At 35.6% G+C, this 23035-nt stretch overlaps 1 protein-coding gene across 4 annotated transcripts; it reads left to right on the top strand.

Moving 5' to 3' along the window:
* Positions 1-9094: 9094 nt before the first annotated feature.
* Or8b45 (olfactory receptor family 8 subfamily B member 45) lies at positions 9095-17085 on the top strand. Of its 4 annotated transcripts, none has more exons than XM_017592736.1 (2): positions 9095-9105; positions 16149-17085. In XM_017592736.1, the coding sequence occupies exons 1-2, from the start codon at positions 9095-9097 to the stop codon at positions 17083-17085; spliced, it is 948 nt and encodes a 315-aa protein (XP_017448225.1). The 4 variants fall into 4 exon arrangements, with proteins under 4 accessions (XP_017448225.1, XP_038937823.1, XP_038937822.1 ...); XM_039081895.1 differs by lacking the exon at positions 9095-9105 and adding an exon at positions 13038-13051 and having other exon boundaries at positions 16152-17085; XM_039081894.1 differs by lacking the exon at positions 9095-9105 and adding an exon at positions 13542-13555.
* The last annotated feature ends 5950 nt before the right edge of the window (positions 17086-23035 follow it).

Consider the following 23035-nt stretch of genomic DNA (forward strand, 5'->3'; position numbering starts at 1 on the left):
TCCATCAATAATATATTCTACTTTTCCCACTTCGTCCACATCCATTGTTACTCCAAGCTTTGTAATATGTTCATCCCAGTGTGTTATGGTACAATATTTATAATGAAACCAAATAAAGATATATTGAGTGTTGTGTGAATTTTACAGCGACATCTGAAATACTCCAAAACGTATTCTATAATAAACCACAGGGGCTTTTCCATGACTGGGTATAGAATCGGGAAGAATAGTGATCACACCAATCTATTGCCACTGAAAGATATAATGTAAGAGCTTTGCAAACTCAAGTTCTCAGCTCAGGAGCATCACTATCAGTTGGAAATACTAGAAATAAAGTCTGTCCATCTATGTGGTATTAATGATGGTTCTGATGCCTCCTCAAGGTCATTGGAAGTAGAGCTCATTGTAGCACAACTGTTGTAGGAAAGTCATCCTTAATGACTTATCTAGTGGTAATCAATGTGAGCCAAGAATATTTTCCTATTTCAAATAAGACTGTTAATGACACAAGGAGGATACTTTTAAATGGCAATCACTGAAATGGAAAGACATCATTTTCTAATAACAATAGATGTTTTAAGCATAAAACTTCAAATTAATTTCAGACATGAAAAACTAAGATGTGAGGTCAATAGAACTTTTCCAGTGGATTAAAAGGTATTAAGGTACCACTAATTTCATTCATCTTTGCTTTTCTAAACATTTCTGTGTATTCAAAATTTCAAAAATCATGTTTTTCATTCTTTGGAAGAAATATGATATAAACATCTTATTGATCAATTACATTAAATTAAAGATGATGGTGGGAAGATATCATAGTAGATAAAGGGGTTACATGCAATCCTGACCTTCTCCCTCTTCATCCCCCCCAAACCAAGTGTGATAGAAGAAAGGCATTTCTAATGACGATACTGGAAACTCAGAGATAAGTGGGTCCTCAAACTCACTGGCCAGCAAACATAGTCTAATCGTCAAGTTCTTGGTCAAAGTGAGATACTATCTGAAACAACAAGAGTATGGTGTCAAAGGAAGTAAACTGGTTGTTAAATCACCACAGATTTGTATGTGTGTGTGCATGTGCATGTGTATGTGCATATGCATGTGAGTGTGTGTGTGCATGTGTGTGCGTGCATGCATGTTTTGTGTGTGTGTGTGTATAAAGAAAATTTAAAGGTGATGAAATGAAACATTTTGAATAGGTAAGAAATACACTGATGTACATATCTTTTTGAAGCTTTGTTTTGGGTGCTGCTATATGGTAACAGCTTTTAAATGTTTTAATTTTAAATCGTTCAATAGTAAGAGCAAATAGCATTGGCTTTGCCATAGTTTAAATCTCTCCCCTCAAAGTCATTTTGAAATGTAATTGCCAGTGTAAAGTACTGTGAGATGATCAACCCTGACAGCTGTTGACCTGATTGCATTGGTGAAACTACTGAAGATATACAATAATTTTTATGGAATAGAATTCTTCATAAAAATAATATATTTGTCCCTCCACTGTTCATTCTCCTTCTTGCATCAGGACTTTTACTCCCAGCCTCTCTTTCTTCTGACATGAGAGACTTCTGCAGGAAGGTCCTGACAACATTCAGACAACCTATCTATAGTCATTGTAATGGTGAGACGATGTATTGCTGTCTTCATGATTATTATTGATTATCTTGCAGCAGCAAATTGGAAAATTATATATACATTATATGCAGCACTATTATATATATATACTATAAATTACATAATAACTTCTAGTAGAATTGTTTCTTAGTGCATTTTTTGTGTCGTGCTTACCACTGAGAGAGTTACTTATTTTCTTTTTCCTGCTCTATTAGCAAGAGTAAAATCCTAGACCTTATGAATGGTATCTATATGGTTTTGTGTCAGATATATGTTTTATGTGATTTTTATTGTTTTCTGTACCAACTATTCTTTAGAAGACTTCTTTGTTAAATAATAAATATTTGATAGAATTATCAACATTATTATTTATGGCTACATTTGCTCTTATGAGAGATACTTAAAATGTTTATTTCTCCCAGGCAAGGACATTTAAATTAACTAATAATGAGCTATGATTGTGCCTATAGTTGGTAGTTTAAATTTAACTAATCTATGTAGTGAGCTTTCAAGTTTATAACTATATTGCTCACAGTCATACTTTGATCTATTATCTATTTAACAGACAAAATAATTGTTTACACTATTCAATTTTCACAAATACATAAAATTGCACTTGCCTCCTGCTAATCAACATTGTCCTTCCAAATACACCATCAGCCTTTACGCAATGAAATTTTTATATTGTATATGGATAATCTATATTTATTATTTGATTTTGAAAATGATGGAAAAGGTGGTATTAGTGCTTCTTTCTCCTTACAACTGTACTCTACTGTTCTTTTGCCTCAACCCATTAGTTTTCTATCTCTTCCTTTCAATTTCATGTCATATACATTTAGGTCTATATCCTGAACATGACACAAAAGTATGTAATTTGTCTTTCTGAGTCTCATTTATTTAAATTAACCTAAAGATTTCCAATTCTATCCACTTTTCTGTAAATGATAGAGATACAGGTTAATAAACTCCATTGAGTTTTATAAATATCACATGGATTTCATTCATTCATCCACTGAGGAGCATCTGGACAATTTCCATACCTTGGCAGTTGTAACTAAGGCTATAATAAACTTGGATTTACAAAGGGCTCTATAGGGTATTTCTTTTGATAGTTAGGAGTATATACTAAGGAATATTATCTTCCTAATTATGTATTCGCATGCTTGGTGTCATTATAGATAGAACCTTTCCTTCTAACTAGCATCTAATACAATAAGGAATATAAACTGAAGGATTTTGATAACCAATCTTATGGAAACCTGGGTCATATTTATGGCAATACATGACATTGTAAAATTCCCATATGGTCATAAGATTTTTATCTAGCAAGAAATGTTCTTATGGAGAACAGGGACAAATCATTTTTCCATCACTTAAAATTTAATCAAAGTGATCTTGTCAATTACCCAGATAGGAAAATGCCCTTATTTGCCTTCAAAGTCTTTGACAAAATATAGTCTGCCCAAACTACAAACCAATACAGACGTTTCTTTGACTATTGTACACTCTCATATATAAATGCTCTGGTCTGCAATGGTCATATTGGCCAATGTCAATGCTTTTTTAAAAGCTTTTTTATTGGTTATTTTATTTATTTACCCTCTTCCCAGTTTCCCCTCTAAAAAACCACCTACTCCACCCCTAAGCCCTACTCCTTTGAGGGTGCTCCTCCACTCACCCATCCACTCCTGCCTCATCACCATAGCATTTCCCTATGCTGGGGCATTAAGTCTTCACATGACAAAGGACCTTCCCTCCCATTGATGTCAGATAAGGCCATCATCTGCATCCATATGCATCTGGAGCCATGGGTCCCTCTGAGTGCATTCTTTAGTTGGTGGTTTAGCTCCTGGAGCTCTGGGGGATCTGGTTGATAGACATTGTTGTTCTTTCTATGGGGTTGCAAACCCCTTCAGCCCCTTCAGTCTTTCCTCTAACTTCTCCAGTGGGGTTCCCTTGCTCAGTCTAATGGTTCACTGCAAGCATCTGCATCTGTATTGGTTAGGCTCTGCCAGAGCCTTCCAGGAGACATCCATATTAAGCTCCTGTCAGCAGTTCTTGGCATTAGCAAAAGTGAATGGTTTTGGTGGCTGCATATGGAATGGGTTTCTAGGTGGGGCAGTCTCTGGATGGCCTTTCCTTCAGTGTCTGCTCCACTTCCTCCCCTGTGTTTCTTCTAGACAGGAGCAATTCTGGGTTAAAATTTTGAGAAGGTTAGGTGGCCGTATCTCACCCGCGGGAGTGTTCCTAACCTTTGAATGTTGTTTCTATAGGTTCTTTCCTCTTTGGTGGGTATTACAGATAATGTCATCCCCACTGGGTCCTGGGAACCTCTTCCATTATGGCATCTGGGATCATCTGTTGGCTACGGCTAGCTCCCAATCCCCCATTACTGCACACTTCTATTCAATGTCGTCTGTGTCTTCCCACTCTTACACCTTATGAATGCCCTGCTTGGCAGTGCTATAATTTTGCCCCATATTTTACATTACCCCGTGCTTTGCTTTTATAAGTTAGGACCAGGGAAGTACAGGTATGAAATATCTATGGCAGGTGGGGCATTTAACAGTTATGATTTAGTACTTTCATAGCTGGGACATTTGATAGTTATGTTTTATGAACTTCTATTATGGAGGTCCTAATTTAAATTTGCAGCAGTGGTAAATAAGCACTTCACTTTTTTTTCCTATTCTCCACAACGTTTTCTGCTATTTGTTTTCTTGTCAATAAAAGTTCTGGCTAAAATAAGGTGGTATCTCAATGTAGTTTCGATTTGTGTACCCACAGTGATTTTATACACACACAGAGAGAGAGAGAGAGAGAGAGAGAGAGAGAGAGAACTATATATCATTTAAAAACTGAATTATTAGTTCATTTATCCATTTATTGATTGAATGATTATTTTAACATTTTTCAGTTTTTTCACAGTATAAATATTAGTACCTTCTTACAAATACAATTGGCTAAAATTCCTTTCATTATGCAGCCTGCCTCTTTTCTCTTGATTGTTTTATTTCAATGGAACAATCAAGGAATTTTAATTTCATTCAGTCTTACTGCTGTAATTCTGCAATGGATTATCAAGTTCTTTTTTGTTTTTTATGTTATCTTGATACTTTAAATCTTTTCTATTTTTTTTAATTTTTTATTGGGTATTTCTTTATTTACATTTCATATGTTATTCCCTTTCCCGGTTTCCTGTCCATAAGCCCCCATCCCCTTCCTCTCCCCTTCTATAAAGGTCTTTACCTCCCCATCCACCCCACTTACCGACCCCCCTCCGCCCAACAATCACCTGTACTTGGGATCAAACCTTGGCAGGACCAAGGGCTTCTCCTTCCATTGGTGCCCAGCAAGACCATCCTTTCCTACACATGCAATTGGAGCCATGGTTCAGTCCATGTATAGTTCTTGGGTTGTGGTTTAGTCCCTCGAAACTCTGCTTAGTTGGCATTGTTGTTCTTAATGGGGTTGCAAGCCCCTTTGTCTCTTTCAACCCTTTCTCTAATTCCTCCAACGGGGTTCCCATTCTCAGTTCAGTGGTTTACTGCTAGCATTCGCCTCTGTATTTGACATGTTCTGTCTGTGTCTCTCAAGAGAGATAAATATCCATTTCCTGTCAGCATGAACTTCTTAGCTTCATCAATCTTATCTAGTTTTGGTGTCTGTATACATATGGGCTACATGTGCGGCAGGCTTTGACTGGCCATTCCTTCAGTCTCTGCTCTAAACTTTGTCTCCATATCCCCTCCTATGGATATTTTTGTTCCCCTTTTTAAGAAGAGGTGAAGCATCAACATTTTTGTCATCCTTCTTCTTGAGCTTCTTGTTGTCCGTGGATTGCATCTTGGGTAATTTGAGCTTTTGGGCTAATATCCACTTTCCAATGAGTGCATACTGTCGCCACCAAACTCGACCAGCAAGGAAGACACGACCAGAGGAGATCTTCTTCAAGCAGTTTACTCAGGAACCTTGATACACTCTTCTGACCCCGGGGAGCCCCCGCACCACACTTAAATAGCTAGCGCTGGCCAATCCTAGCAAGCCACATGGGTCATGCAGATAGGATGTCACTATGTGGAAGCTAGCAGGTCAGGCAGACATAGCCAAATAAAGACTTGTTTACTACAAGGAGCGCTCCCCGTTGGGAGGGTGGAAGGCAGAAACCAGCGCCATTTTTGAGGCGCGGCATGTTGCAGCTCCCTACAGCATACCATGTGTGTGTTTCTGTGATTGGGTTATCACACTCAGGATGATATTTTCTAGTTCATTCCATTTACCTTTGAATTTCATGAAGTCATTGTTTTTAATAGATGAGTAGTACTGCATTGTGTAGATGTACCACATTTTCTGTATCCATTCCTCTGCTGAAGGGCATCTGGGTTCTTTCCAGCTTCTGGCCATTATAAATAAGGCTGCTATGAACCTAGTGGAGCACGTGTCTTTGATATATGTTGGAGCATCTTTTGGGTGTATGCCCAAGAGAGGTATAGCAGGGTCCTCATGTAGTGCAAGATAGTTTCAGAGTCTTACTACTTCATGTGTTTCTTTATCTGTTCCTCTAGTGTTGTCAAAGCTTTAGAATTTACATTAAGTTCTGGATCCAAATTAAATTTATTTTTGCATAAAGTGACAGAAAGCCTCTAGTTGTTTTTGTACTGTTTCACACAGATATACAGTTTTTCTCACCCATTTTATTGAAGATGACATATTGTCTGCAGTGTCTCTTAATACTATTGTCAATAATCAGTTGCCTAGATCTAAGTCAACTATTTATTTCATTGGTCTAAATGTCTGTCGCTCAGCAGTTCATGCTGCTTTTGCTATGTGGATCTGTATTTTGCATTGACAACAGGTGTTCTCACACTACAAACAATGCTCTATTTTTTTTGATTGGATATTTTTATTTACATTTCAAATGTTATTCCCTTTCCTGGTTTCCTGTCAATAAGTTCCTTATCCCATGCCTCTTCTATAAGGGTATTCTCCCCTCCCCAACAATCCCTGCTTCCTGCCTCCCCACCCTGATGTTCTCCTACAATGGGGGGTCCAGCCTAGGCAGGACCAAGAGCTTCTCCCATTGGTGCCCAACAAGGTCATCCTCTGCTACAAATGCAGCTGGAGCCATGGGTCTATCCTTGTGAACTCTTGGGGTAGTGGTTTAGTCACTGGGACCTCTGGTTGATTGGAATGGTTGTTCTTATGGGGTCCCAAGCCCCTTCAGCTCCTTCAATCCTTGTTCTAACTCCTTTAATGGGGACCCCATTCTCTGTTCAAAGGTTTGCTGCTAGCATTCACTTCTGTATTTGTCATGCTCTGGTTGAGACTCTCGGGAGACAGCTATATCAAACTCTTTTCAGCATGTACTTCTTGGCTTTATCAATATTGTCTAGGTTCGGTGGAGATTATATATATACATATATATATATATATATACATATATATATATGTATATATATATATATATGTAAGAGAGAGAGAAAGAGAGAGAGACAGAGAGAGAGAGATCCCCAGGTGGGGCAGGCTCTGAATAGCTATTCCTTTATTCTTTCTCCAAATTTTGTCTCCATATCTTCTCCTATGAATATTTTTCTTACCCGTTTTAAGAAGGACTGAAGTATCCACACTTTGGTCATCCTTCTTGAGCTTCATCTGGTCTGGGTATTGTATCTTGGGTAATTTGAACTTTTGGGTTTTTTTTTTTAAGATTTTCTTGGAAACTTAGGATCTTTTATGCTTCAATGCTTATTTAAGACTTTCTCTTTCTGTGAAGAATATTATAATTTTATGATAGTTACATTGAATCTGCATATCCTTATTGGTAGCACAGTAATTTTGAAGACATTTCCTCATCTAATCCATGAGCCATTAGTCTGCCTTTAATTTTTTTTATCCAGAGTTTTAAAGTCCAAATTATAGTATTTTCACATTTTCACTTAGGTTTATTTCCATGTTTCTGATGTTGGTGTGAATGGTATGTTTTTCCTAATTTCTTTATTAGTAAGTTCTTTATTTGTATGTAGAGAAAAAACTTATTTTGGAGTGGTAAGCTTTCATGCAATGACACTGACCACGGTTTTCAGATCTAAAAGTTTTACAGTGATTTGTGTAAGGTATTTTATATAGGATGATATTATTTGAAAATGGAGATAACTTTGTTTTTAAAAATAAAGATTTAAAAAAATCTTTATGTATGTGTGTATTTGTATATGGTTGTACTGATTCAGAGGCCAGAAAATCCACTGGAGCTGGAGTTACAAACAGTTTTTTTTTCAGAATATTTTATTTTAGCATTCGATTCTTAATTACAATATGGCTTAAAAACCTTTTCTACAAGTCTATTTTAACGTAAGAATTTATCATTCATGAATTATACTTTCAATACCAATTACAAATGTATGGGTATTACATGTATGTATGTGTAACATATGTATAGATACACATATGTGAATGCACATGTACTCATGCAAATTTGTAATGTGGAAGTCTGAGTTAATAAACTATCTTTTTTTGCCATGATATCTCTTCTCTTCTCTCTCTCTCTCTCTCTCTCTCTCTCTCTCTCTCTCTACTTAATGAGGCAGTGTTGCTCAACTAAACCAAGATCTCATTGAATGACTAGTGTATCTAGGACCTTGCCTGAGGATTACCAATCTTTGAAACCCATGTAAAGATTCTTCACGATCTTCATTCACTTATAGTCTGTCAGAGCCACACTTGACCACAATGTAGATGTCACACAATGGCTCCTTGGTAAACCATGCTTTCATATTAAGAAAGACAGCGTTCTTCTCAAGTGATAAACACAATCACAGCTCCCAGATTAGTTAAGTTCCATCAGTATTTTTATTTTGCATCTGTTTCCCTATCTGCTTTTCCTAGAGACACCCCCACCTTTTTCTCTTCTAATAACTCCTCCCACCAGGAAAACTTAGAGTCAGTGATGAGGAACTGCTCCACACCCCCTGTTCTAAGACCAGAATTAAAGGCTTTCTAACTTTTTTTTAAAGAAAAAAAATAAAGAAAAACAAAAGTAAACAAAATTAAAAACAAAAAACCAAAACCAAACCAAATCATACAAACAAAAACCAATGAAATAAACAAAAGAATGTTCAGTGTATCATCTTAGTCCCAACTCACAGGCAAGATACTTTCTCAATGCAGTAATTCTTAGCTGCTCTGACCCTGTAAAGGGCTCTGTGCCATGAATTCACTATCTTGGTTTCTGTTAATGGTTTGTTGCTGATGTTATTTATTTCAATTATTTGTTTCTTTGTTAATCAAAGTCATTGTGTTTATCGATTGCTTTTCAAATTTTACTTACTCTTTGAACATTAATTCTATAGTCCAATAACTTTCATTTAGAGAAATTTTGTCCTCCGTTATCACAGATGTCTCATGTCTCTGTGGTTTGCTGCATATTAAAATACATTATTTTTAATTGAATGTGATATATATATGTACTGCCTTAAAAAAGATGGTTTCTGTGTTAAATTCACCTTGGTTGTAGACAGGGTTACAACATTAGTACCCATGAGTTTCATATAGACCATCACCATTTTTATTGTTGTTCAAGTTACAGACAAATACACAGAGCCTCATGCATGCCAGCAAATGCCTACACTCTTAAGATCTGCAAATAAATCTTATTAGAATTTACTGGAACACCATCCTCCAAAGCCCCCTACCCACTGAATACCATCCCCTTCTTCCTGGTCTTATCTTCTGGGACTGACTGCTAGTTCCTCTGCTCTGTAGAAGATGCTGTGTCCTGAGGTATACCAGAGGGTCCACTGTACTCAGCATTTGGTAAGACCCCTACCTCCTGAAATCCTACAGGAGCCACTGGGAGCCCAGTGGACTCGAGAACCCACCATCCCCCAAACTCTCTGTTCACTGAATACCAGCCCCTTTCTGCCTGGACAATAGATGGAAAATTTCAATACAAAGAGTGCAACTACAACCTAAAAAGAAAACAAGAAAGTAATATCCTTGCAATAAAAGCAAAAGAAGAGAGGCACACAAACATATTTTCACCTTTAACAACAAAATAACAGGAAAAAACAATTACTATTTCTTAATATCTTTTAACATCAACGGACACAATTCCCCAATAAAAATACATAGGCCAACAGACTAGATATGAACAGAGGAACCAGCATTTTGCCTCATATAGGAAACATACTTCAGTGAAAAAGACAGACACTACCTGAGAGTAAAAGGGTGGAAAACAATTTTCCAAGCAAATGGTCTCAAGAAACAAGCTGGAGTAGCCATTGTAATATTAAATAAAATCAACTTTCAACCAAAAGTTATCAAAATAGATAAGGAAGAACACTTGATATGCATCAAAGAAAAAAAATCCAACGAGATGAGTTCTTAGTCCATAATATGTATGCTACAAATGCAAGGGCATCCACGTTCCTAAAAATACCTTACAAAAGCTCAAAGCACATATTGGACCTCACACAATAATAGTGGGAGATTTCAACACTGTACTCTCACCAAGGGACAGATCATGGAAACAGAAACTAAACAGATACATAGAGAAACTAACAGAAGTTATGGACCAAATGGATGTAACAGATAATTATAGAACATTTCATCCTGAAACAAAAGAATGTACATTCTTCTAAGCACCTCATGGTAACTTCTCCAAAATTGACCATAAAATCCATCACAAAACAGGCCCCAACAGATATAAGAAGATTGAAATAATCCCATATGTCTTATCAGATCATCATGGACTTATGCTTGTCTTCAATAATAAGAAAACCAACAGAAAACCCACATATACATGGAAGTTGAACAAAGCTCTACTCAATGATAACTTAATCAAGGAAGAAATAAAGAAAGAAATTAAAGACTTTCTAGAGTTTAATGAAAATGAAAACACAACATACTTAAATATATGAGACACAATGAAGCAGTGAGTGATTCCTCAGAATCTGAGTAAGTTTACTAAATGAAGCAGTGCTAAGATAAAAGCTCATAGGTTTGAGTGCCTCCAAGAAGAAACTGGAGAGACCATACATACGCAGCTGGACAGAACACCTAAGAGTTCTAGAACAAAAGGAGTAAATACCCCCAAGAGAAGTAGACAGCAAGAAATAATCAAACTTGGGGCTGAAATCAACCAAATAGAAACAAAAGGAACTATATAAATGATCAACAAAACCAGTAGTTTTTTTTTTTCTTTTTGAGAAAGTTCACAAGATAGATAAACCCTTAGCCAGACTAACCAGTGAGCATGGAGAGAGTGTGTCCAAATTAACAAAATAAGAAATGAAAAGGGAGACATAACAACAGAATCTGAGTAAATTTAAAAAATCATCAGATTCTACTACGAAAACCTCTATCAACAAAACTGGAAAATCTGGATTAAATGGACAATTTTGTAGACGGATACCCGGTAACAAATTTAATTTGGAATACATAATGCATCTAAAGAGTCCTAAGGAAATAGAAGCAGTTATTTAAGGTCTCCCTACCAAAAAAAAATCCCAGGAACAGATGGGTTAGTGGAGAATTCTATCAGACCTTCATAGAAGACTTAATACCAATACTTTCGAAACTAGTTCACAAAATAGAAACTGAAGGAACACTAACCAATTCCTACTATGAAACCACAATTACACTTATACACAAACCACCAAAATACCCAACAAATAAGGGGAACTTCTGACCAATTTCCCTTATGAATATCGACACAAAAATATTCAATAAAATTCTTGCAAACTGAATTCAAGAACACATCAAAATGATCATCCATCATGATCAAGAAGACTTCATCCCTGGAATGCAGGGATTGTTCAATATACAGAAATCCACCTACATAATCTAGTATGTAAATAAACTCAATTAAAAAAACACATTAGATGGCGAGAAAGTATTTGACAAAAATTCATCATCCCTGCATGATAAAGACATGGAAAGATCAGGAATTCAAGGCCCATATCTAAACATAGTAAAAGCAATGTACAGCAAACCAGTAGCCAACATCAAACTAAATGGAGAGAAACTTGAAGCAATCCCACTAAAATGAGGGTCTAGAAAAGGCTACACACTCTCTCCCTACTTATTCAATATAGTACATGAAATGCTAGCCAGAGTAATAAGACACCAAAAGGAGATCAAATGGATACAAACTGGAAAGGAAGACGTTAAAATATCATTATTTGCAGACAATATCATACTATATTTATGTAATCCCAAAAGTACCACTAGAGATCTATTGAAGTGGAAAAAAGACTACAGCAAAGTGGCTGGATATAAAATTAACTCAAACAAATCTGTAGCCTTCCTCTACTCACAGGATAAACAGGCTGAGAAAGAAATTAAGGAAATGCCACCCTTCACAATAGTCCCAAATCATATAAAAGAGTTTGGTGTGACTGTAACCAAGCAAGTGAAAGATCCGTATGACAAATCTTCAAGTCTCTGAAGAAAGAAATTGAAGATCTCAGAAGATGGAAGACCTTCTGTGCTCATGGACTGGAAGGATTAATGTAGTAAAAATAGCCATTTTGCCAACAGCAATCTACAGATACAAGGCAATCCCCATCAAAATTCCATGTTAAAGAAAAGGATTTTGCAAATTCATTTGGAATAACAAGAAGCCCAGGATAGCAAAAACTATTTTCAACAATAAAATAACTTCTGGGGGAATCACCATTTCTAACTCAAGCTGTATTACAGAGGAATAGTGATAAAAAATTTATGTTATTGGTACAAAGACAGGTAGGTAGATCAACTGAGTAGAATTGAAGATCCAGAAATGAACCCACACACCGAAGGTCACTTGATCTTTGACAAGGTGCTAAATCCATCCAGTCGAAAACATATAGTATTTTTCAACAAATGGTGCTGTTTCAACTGGAGGACAGCATGTAGAAGAATGCAAACCAGTCCATTCTTATCTCCTTAAGTGCAAGTGGATCAAGGACCACATAAAACCAGATACACTCAAACTAATGGAAAAAAATGTGGGGAAGATCCTTGAACACATGGGCACTGAGGAAAATTTCCTGGACAAAACACCAATGGCTTATCTCTAAGATCAAGAATCAAAAAATGGGACCTCCTAAAATAACAAGGCTACTGTAAGACAAAGGATACTGTCATTAGGACAAAATAGCAACCAACAGATTGGGAAAAGATCTATAGGAATCCTATATCTGATAGTGGGCTAATATCCAATATATACCTAGAAATCAAAAATTATACTCCAGAAAGCCAAATTAAAATTGGGGTACAGAGCTAAAAAAAGAATTATCAGCTGAGGAATATCAAATGGCTGAGAAGTACCTAAAGAAATGTTCAACATCCTTAGTTTTCAGGGAAATGCAAATCAAAACAACTCTGAGATTCCAGCTCACACCAGTCAAAATGGCTAAGATCAAAAACTCAGGTGACAAAAGATGCTGGCGATGATGTGCCAAAAGAGAAATACTTCTGCATTGTTGGTTGGATTGCAAACTGCTACAACCATGGTAGGAATCAGCCTGGATATTCCTCAGAAAATTAGACATTGTATTACTTAAAGACCCAGCTATACCACTCATGGGCATGTATACAAATGATGCTCCAACAAATAACCGAGACTCATGCTCCTCTATGTTAATAGCAGCTTTGTTTATAATTGTCAGAAGCTGGAAAGCACCCAGATGCCCTGTAGCAGAGGAATGGATATAGAAAATGTGGTACATCTACACAATGGAATACTACTCAGCTATCAAAACAAAGACTTTATGAAATTCATAGGCAAATGGATGGAAGTAGGAAATACCATCCTGAGTGAAGTAAGACAATTACAAAAGAACACACATGTTATGCACCCATTGATAAGTGGATATTAGCCTAAAAGCTCAAATTACCCAAAATACAATCCACAGACCACACGAAGATCAAGAAAGACAAGCAAAATGCAGATAATTCAGTCCTTCTTAAAAGGGGGGACAAAAATGTTCATACGAGGAGATATGGAGACAAAATTGGTGCAGAGACTGAAGGAGTGGCAATTCAGAGCCTGCCCTACCCTGGATCCAACATACACACACACACACACACACACACACACACACACACACACACACACACTTTATTGATGAAGCCACGAATTACATGCTGACAGGAGCCTGATATAGCTGTCTTCTCAGAGGCTCAGCCTTAGCATGACAAATACAGAGGCGAATACTAGCAGCAAATTATTGAACTGAGAATAGGGTCACGGTTGGAGGAGTTAGAGAAAGGATTGAAGGGCCTGAGGGGGCTTGCATCCCCATAAGAACAAAAAATCCAACCAAGCACATCTACCAGGGACTAAACCACTACTCAAATAGTAAACATGGACCGTCCCATGTGTCCAGATGCATATGTGACAGAGGATTGCCTTATTGAGCACCAGTGGGAGAAGAAGCCCTTGGTCCTAACAAGTCTGGATCCTGCAGTGTAGCAGAATATCATGGTAGGGTTGCAGGAAGTGATCAGGGGTTGGGATGGGGAACACTCTCATAGAAGAAGAGGGAGGGAGGATGGGACAGGGGGCTTATGTATGTGAAACAGGGTAAGGGAATAACATTTGAAATGTAAACAAAAAATATCCCAAAAAAGAAATAAACTGGAAAGTAAAGCAAAAATTTCAAGTAAGGACTGAAATGATGTAGCAATGATGCAACATTAAATGTTCCTTAATCATCTAGAGATGTTTCTCAATGGGAGAGCTCATGTTTGGCATTGTTGACTTCCTGAAATTGATTTGACCACTGAATATGATGCACAGTAACAGTAAATTACTTTTACAAAGTGATTTGGGGGTACTTTAGAATGGAAAATAGCTTAGATATTTTGCTACTTTCTATTCTAAAGAAATAATAAAATAATACAGAATACTCGGGCTAGAGTCTATCAAAAGTTCCCATTAAGGATGGAGAAACAATGAGAAAAGAAAGCAACACAATAGATTTCCCAAAAGACAGGAAGGTTATTACGAGATGGGTTAAATATTGGCTTAAGCACAGAAGTACAGTCCCTAAAGAGAACAACAGCATGCCTCTCTTAAAGGCCAAGTCTCTAAGGAACAAAAACCACATCACCGTCTATCATGCAAGCTCAGTCCCCTTGTGTTTTTTTATATCTTGTTCTCTGAGAAGAGATTGGGAAATCTTATACATTGACCTAGCCAAATTTATCATTCTACTGAACTACAACAAAACTTTTCCTGTCTTATCTGGTGGAAAGTAAGATTAAAAAAAAAGACAGCACTTCAAAGAATTAAACAAGATCCTAGGGTATATGAAAATTAATTTTGTGTTATGTCTTCTTAGAATCAAATTTTCAACCCTGGCAGAGACTGATACAACACAGCAGGTATAAGGGAATGATGGGAATTCTTTCACGATGAGGTACATGGTAAGTCCTTTACGCCGGTGGCCTCATTTTCCTGTATAATCTTTAGCAATGATTTATGAAATGGCAAGTATGAGTTAAGTTTTTGACCCATTTGTCAACTGTAAAATTCTCCAACAAGGTGGTTTTTCACAGCTCTTCTTCCTACTTAGGAATATACACACAGGTAGTGATGAGATAGTATTTTTTGAATCAAAACACATTCTTAACTAATTTAACTTGTTGAAGATTAGCTCTCAGGCTAAACTATGTTTCTCATTTGAATGATTGTGCAATTTATCTGGTAGCTTTTGAGTTCAGACTTATGAACCCCAGCATCCAATACACTTCATTCTGTTTATAAACATAACTGTTTACCTTGCACATATTGAAGACATGACACTATGTTTCCCTTTAGTGTCTTTATGGTCCTTGTGCTTGTGGCTGGTTTGACATTGAAGTGAGGTCCAAGGATCTCGGGAGTATCCTTTCATTTGATATCATGAAATTCTAAAAATCATGAAATTCACAGAAGAGTGCCCTGGAAAAGATCGCATGAGGTATTAAAAGTTTCAGGAGACACAGTGATACAATAAACTTTCATGCTGAACATCACCTCTCAGATCTTTACAGACTGTAACGCATTCCTATAGCCAGCACAGGTTTCTAACCATTCAGGGAATCTGAATAAATCTAAATTTTATTTAAATTTGAAATAATATTGTTGGTCCTGCAACAACAGTTTTATCTAGATGAGGTTAGCTCTAGGATGGGACAGGTTCTCCACCTAGCAGGTCAGGGCTGAAGCAATATCTAAAGGAGATGAGGGATGGAGGAAATCCTCTAGTTGCCCTGTCTTCTCTTATTTGATATCTGAGTACTCATGCTAGAAAGCAAAAGCAATGGTCATAGCTTTTTAGATTGTTTGTGAATTACTTACACTATTTAGCCTTTAATGCACTACTATGGGAAAGTACCTTTCTACGTCATGATGGTATGAATGGCAAATTCTGTGAATTCAATTGGTAACTGTAATTCATTTACAGAATCTACTCCCCAAATAATGAGAGAAGCTATTGTAGTAATTTCATGTGCTCTTATAACTGTCACAATTATTTATTGTCTATTCACAGATTATCTTAAAGAAGAATGGGTTTGGAAAATGGTTCTTTAGTGACTGAATTCATTCTGCAGGGATTGACAAATGATCCTGATCTCCAGTTACCCCTGTTCCTACTCTTTCTGCTAATATACACAGCAACAGTACTTGGGAACTTGGCTTTGATCACTTTAATTGCACTGAATTCTCACCTTCACACTCCCATGTATTTTTTCCTTTTAAACTTGTCCTTCATTGACCTCTGCTATTCCTCTGTGATTACACCTAAAATGCTGATGAACTTCTTCGTAAAGAAGAACTTTATCTCCTATGTAGGATGTATGACCCAACTCTATTTCTTTTGTTTCTTTGCTGTTAGTGAATGCTGTGTTCTGTCATCAATGGCCTATGATCGTTATGTGGCCATATGCAATCCACTCTTGTATAACATTTCTATGTCTCCAAAGGTGTGTTCCTATCTTATGTTTGGTTCATATATAATGGGATTTTCTGGTGCCATGATCCACACTGGATGGATTCTTAGACTGACCTTCTGTGATAGGAACATTATCAACCACTATTTCTGTGACCTACTCCCGTTGTTGCAGCTCTCCTGTACCAACACCTATGCCAATGAAGTTGAGATTATTGTTGTAGGTGGGATCGATATCATCGTGCCCAGCGTCATCATTTTTACCTCTTATGCCTTCATTCTCTCTAACATCTTTCAAATGAGATCCACTGAGGGCAGATCCAAAGCCTTTAGTACCTGCAGCTCCCACATAATTGCTGTTTCTTTATTCTTTGGTTCAGGTGCATTTATGTATCTTCAACCCTCTTCACCTGAGTCTATGGATCAGGGAAAAAGGTCTTCTATTTTTTATACCATATTAGTGCCTATGATGAACCCTTTAATCTATAGTTTGAGAAACAAAGATGTCAAAGTTGCCCTGAAAAAAACATTTAACAGGAGGAAGTTGTGATAAGAAATTAATATGTTTATTACTATAGTTATGCTAATGAGAATTTCTGTGTATTTAATCAAATTCTGTGGACTTGATCTTTTTATCTATTTTTAAAAATTCATAGGTTATTGCTAACTCTTTGTTCTTCCATATGTTTTTTTTTGTATAATTATTCCTTACTTTTACACTATTGGCAAAATCTTTCATCATTTTAACTAGAGAAAAAGCAAGTAATTAAACATCTTTTTCCATTAATTAAATATCATTACGGGATGTATCCTAAAAATAACCCATGATCTGCCAATGGTTTTACAAAGTAGCACAGTTTTGTCCAAGTACCTTGTTGCAACTTGGCTCTCATTTTTCAATGTAATGAAGTGTGAGCCAAATTGCCTTTCATTCTTTCTTGGGTATCAGTGTATCTCTTGGAAATGCCAGACCTTTATGATCCAGATATTTTTATTAGCTGGCCATTGAATACAATCTAAATTGCAGGTATTAATAATGTGCATTTGTGTATGTGTATATAGATATATACACACACACTTACATTCATAGGGGGGTTCATCATAGGCACCAATGTGTGTGTGTGTGTGTGTGTGTGTGTGTGTGTGTGTATGTGTGTGTGTGTGTGTATTTTTTCCCCCTCTACAGAACCTTTGTGGCTCTCCACTCTTCATAAAGCTTTTATAGGATTCCTTATCCTTGGTGAATGTTGTGTAACAGCTAGATGGAAAATGATTGAAAACATAGGCTCATTTTCATTTGGAGGAGAATGAATACAATTGCACGGGTCAGAGCAATGATTTGTAGCTGAAGTCAATGTAGGAAGAAATGTGCAGAGTCAGATCATGGGGAAGTGGCAAATTATTTCTTCATTTCTTTTATGGAAAGTCTTAGAAACAGTAATGATTATAGGACTTTTATATTTTGTGGTTGTAATGTTGGATAATGTTATTTGATATTAACACTGTAGCATCAATAGGGCAATAGTGTCTGAATATAATTAAATTACCCTTGTCTTTCATGGATCTGATGTATTATTAATTGACACAATTTAACAAACCAAAAACTCACAAAGGAGGAAAAGATTAACTTGAAAGTTCTGCTTGGTGTGACAAAATATTTTGAATATCAAAACAAAGATTAATTTTTCTTCTGAAAAATCAGGCCAATATATTAGCATAAAATTTATAATCTGATAACAAGTGAGAACTTCATTTTTTCTGTGACAACTTGAGTGATATAAGTATTTTTCTCTACAGCTCAGTCGATTTTATGTTCTTTGACATTTGTCCAAAGTAATTTTTGGTTTGTTTTTATGATTTAGATGTTTTGTATAAACACATTTATTTATATTGTAAAGTGATCATTTATCTTTTCAATGGCTTAGATAGCAAACTTTGAAAGTTTTAAAATTCTTATTTATTTATTGATTCTCATATCTGTTTGAGAGTTTTATCTGCAGATAGGTATGTGTATGTGTACCAATTTTGTGCAATGTCTGCAGAGGCTGTAAGCAGACGTCAGATGCCATGAGACTGGAGTTACAGATAGTTGTGAGCCATCATGTGGGTGTTAGAAATTGAACCCCAGTGTTCTGTGGGATCAGTGAGTGCTCTTAAATGTTAAACCATGTCCTCAGACCATGGATTCTCTGTTTCTATTCAAAATGTTCTGTTCTCATAGAAGAATTCATGCTTTGGAAAAATAATTTCTTCTCTACATATTGGTTCTTTGGGTCACATTGTGCATTGTGTTGACTACAATTGTACAGTTTGTTAATTAATGTACCCAAATTATACAAAATATGTATCACTGTAACATATGAATAAACTCATGGCTAATAATTAATAGTAACTCCAAATAGGTATCATTGTAATATATTAATAAGCTCATGGCTAGTAGTTCCTCAATAGTAACCCCAGTTATGTGTCATTATAACATATAAATGTACTTATTTATGACTAGTACTTCATTATTTATAACCCAAGCACGTATAACTGTAATACATGAATGTGTTCATGGCTAGTAGTTTGTTAATTGTAGCCCCGTTATATTTCCCCATAGGCTTTCTCATTCATTTTTAATTTATCTGTGGTATTTTTGTGTCTTTTTATACCACATGTGATATAAAACATGAAGCACATTTTTCCCTTTCTTGCGTATGTGTATTAAAATGATGTTATTTAGTTCCATGCATTTTCCTGTGACAAATGATTTCTTTCTTCATTTCAATAAATAATTCGCTATTATTTGTATATAGTACATTTTAACCATTTATTCATTGGTGAGATCCTATGCTATCTCTGTAATTCATTATTATGAAAAAAACTGTAACATCATGGGTGCATGTTTATGTTATATTATAGATTGATATTTTTAGTTATCTAACAACTAGTAATGGTTATTTGTCCTTTCTTTATTCAGTCTCCTTTGTAACCTCTGTAGTTACATCTTCTGCAGCAGTATACAAATGTTATTTTAATAACAGTCTGGTTGTTATTTGCTATTTATTTTTCTTGATGATATTTTTATGAGTTAAATGAGAAGGAATATCATTGCAGATTGATTGCATCATATCAAGACATCCTGGAGAGAAAGAGAGAGAGAGAGGGAGAGAGAGAGAGAGAGAGGGAGTGTGTGTGAGTTACTTCTTCTTCTTTTGAAAAGTAAACAGATCTAGTACACATTCATTGGCCAAATGTTTTGTTTTCATTTCTTTGTTTTGTTTTAGTGATTAAGAGACTTGGTTTTTTTTCATACACCAGATATTGATATCCTGTTGAAGGAATGATGGCAAAAATAACTCCATATTATTTATAAGCACTTCTCTTCCTATGAAGGATTATTTATTTGATTCAAACCTATTGGACAGTGTTTACTTTTAATTACCTATATCATTAATGACCTTCCTAGAAAAGTGTGGCATGAATTTGAAAGAGAACAAAGAGGGCTATATGAATGGGTTCAGAGGGAAGAAAGGAAAGGGTTCTGTGATGGTGATTATGATATTAAAAATTTTTAATATTAAAGATATCCATTCAGAAGTTCTTTGATTCTTTGTCTGTTATGGAGTGCTTCCCTCGAATTTGCCTTGTATTTTCAGCTTTCAAGTGTTTTATTAAGATATGCATTTCATTTTGATTTTGTGTACAGTGTGAAAAGTAAGGTTACAATTCCTTTCATTTGCATGTGGCTAGGTTTTTTTCACCAGTTTGTCCCTTGTTACTGTTATCAGTTTTTTTTTCTTTTTAAAAAATTTGATAAATGATATTTTGTATCCAAGATCGGCCTCAAACAAATTATCAAGAATATCTTGAATTCTTGATCCTCCCATCTTAACTTCCCAAGTAAGAAGGTTCCTGAATATGCCACCATGCCTAACTCCAGCAAGTTTAAGTACCTTTACTTTTCTGTGACTAAATATCAATTCTGTCTCATTGAATTATCTACTGACGGACATCCATGCATATTCCAACGGCTGGTTGTAGTATATTTCATTTCAAAGATACCGCCATGTTTAGTAATGTCTAGAAGAGAAATAAATTAATCTTTACTTTGAGGTTAAAATATATTTGGCACAAGCTACTTTAAACTAATGATGACTCAAGAAATGACTCCTTTATATAGCCAATTGGATTTATATTAATCGCTTACATTTCACTATTTACCATTGGGTAAAGATTTATTACAACTAGTTTTATGACTATTTTCTAGTTTATCACCACAATACTGCAATTGATGGTATGACTTTTTCTAGCATGTTTTTTACATAAATTCATAAATTAGTTAAACAGTTTGTATTAGTAACACTCTGGGCTCCTTAATTTTATACAACCTTTATAGATATTGTGGAACTCATTATAAAGTGCTATATATAAGAACTTAGCAAGAAAATAAAACAGAAATTTCAGTAAGGTATTGAAATGATGTAGCAATGATGCAATGTGCCTTTGGAGATCTAGGGAAGTTGATCAATGGAAAATGATCTTGAGCACTGAAGACTAAAAAACAACTATAAACTAGCTTTGCAAGTGATTTGGGAAACTCTTAAGATAATATCTTAGATATTTTGCTGCATTCTATCCTAAAGAAATGATAAGGTAATAAGGATATTGGGAATAGTGTCTGTAGAAAATTACCATTAAAGATGAGAATACAATGAGAAAAAAAGCAACATAATAGATTTCCCTTAAGATATGAAGGTTATTAGAAGATGGAGTTCAATATTGTCTCAAGCACAGAAGTATAGTCCCTAAAGAGAACAGTGTGCTGCTCTTAAATGCCAATTCTCTAAGGAACAAAAGACAAATCATGGTCAAACACCAACACCTCATGTCTTTTTTATATCTTGTTCTCTGAGAAGAGATTGAGAAAGCTTCTACTGTGAAATAGCCAAGTATATCATGCTAGTGAGCAACATAAAACTTCTTGTGTCTCATCTGGTGGTAAGTGAGATAAATTATGACAAATTAAGCAATATTCCAGGGTATATGAAAAATTAGTATTTTGTTGTGTCCTCTTAGAATCAAATATTTAAAACCCTCAGAGTCTGATGTAAAGCCTATAACACAGCAGGGGTAAAGGAATGAAGTAAAAACTTTTTTCTCATGATGAAGTTGTTTGGAATTTCTTTGTGCTGGTGTTATCATTACTTTTTAACATTATTAATTTGACATAGCTTCAACATCTGTAAAGGTTAAATTGTTGGGGACACAAATGTCTTTTTGGCCACAGAACTACGTAAGCCAGATATGTTAACATGCAGGATCTTCTACTCAATGGATGAGATAAAATACCTGTTTTCTTTTCACATGGTAAGGGTTGGATATTATTAATTCTATTGTGAGCAGTTTTAATATCTGTAAAGGCAGATACCACCTAACTTTTGCCATAGAGGCAGACCTCACTAAAATCTGCAGAATGCTTATTCCACTTTCCCTCCCTGTCTTGCAGTTAAAAGAACTAGTCCTTATGGGCCATACAATATAGTTTATAGACTTCTGACCTCTGTTCTATCTCAGTCAGAGACAACACGAGTTTCTAGGCTCTTTAAGCTATAGAATCCACCCTCATGTTCAAGTGACCTTTGTAAAGTAGTTTGTACGTAGTCATGCCTTAAGCTTTACTTTGCACCTGAAATTGGAATGATCATTGACTATAAATTGGAAATGTGATGATTGTTTCCTTGAAACTCCCCCCCCCCCAACTGTATTATGGATTAGGTATGATAACAGTGAACTGCTCTTGTATCAGACTTCCCAATTTTATCGAGGTTGATGAAATAAATATGAATTGAGTTTCTATTCCCAACTCTTTGAGAATTACTGCCTCCCTCACACATACAAGGTCACCATCAATTAATAATATTATACAACTTGTTTTGAACCATTTCTTACTTGTAAAATTATCCAGAAAGGAAATTATTCACATATGTCTCTTCTTTTTATAGGCTTGTTTTTCTGGCTTTAAATGTGCATACAGGAAGTGGTATGATAACTAAACTCTGGTGTTCTTTTGACTGAAAGTTGAAGCATGCACCATTTTTAATTATTTTAACATTTTTGAACATTCGTCTCCACACTCAACTGTGTTTCTCATTGGATTCATTTTGTAATTTAGCCTTAATATGCTACTTGCTCTTCATGAAAATAACATGAATGTAATTGTATATATTGCAAATATTAGAAATATAATACAGTCTTTCTTTTTATGCTTGTGAAGTGACTTCAGAATGAACTTCAAGGATCTCACAAGTGTTGTTTTCTTTCCATGTTATGCAATTCTAAGAACAAAATGAAATTCACAGAAGAGTATCCTGAAAAAGATAGCATGGGATGTTGAGAATTTAGGAGACACAAGTGATAACAATGTCACAGTCAGGAAGGTCCATCCTATAGGCAACCTCAGATTTGAGAAAATTTTTATAGATTAAACGGTTTTCATATAGCATTCACAGGTTTCT

This window comes from Rattus norvegicus, chromosome 8 (genome assembly GCF_036323735.1).
Source record: "Rattus norvegicus strain BN/NHsdMcwi chromosome 8, GRCr8, whole genome shotgun sequence".
Classification (NCBI taxonomy): domain Eukaryota; kingdom Metazoa; phylum Chordata; class Mammalia; order Rodentia; family Muridae; genus Rattus; species Rattus norvegicus.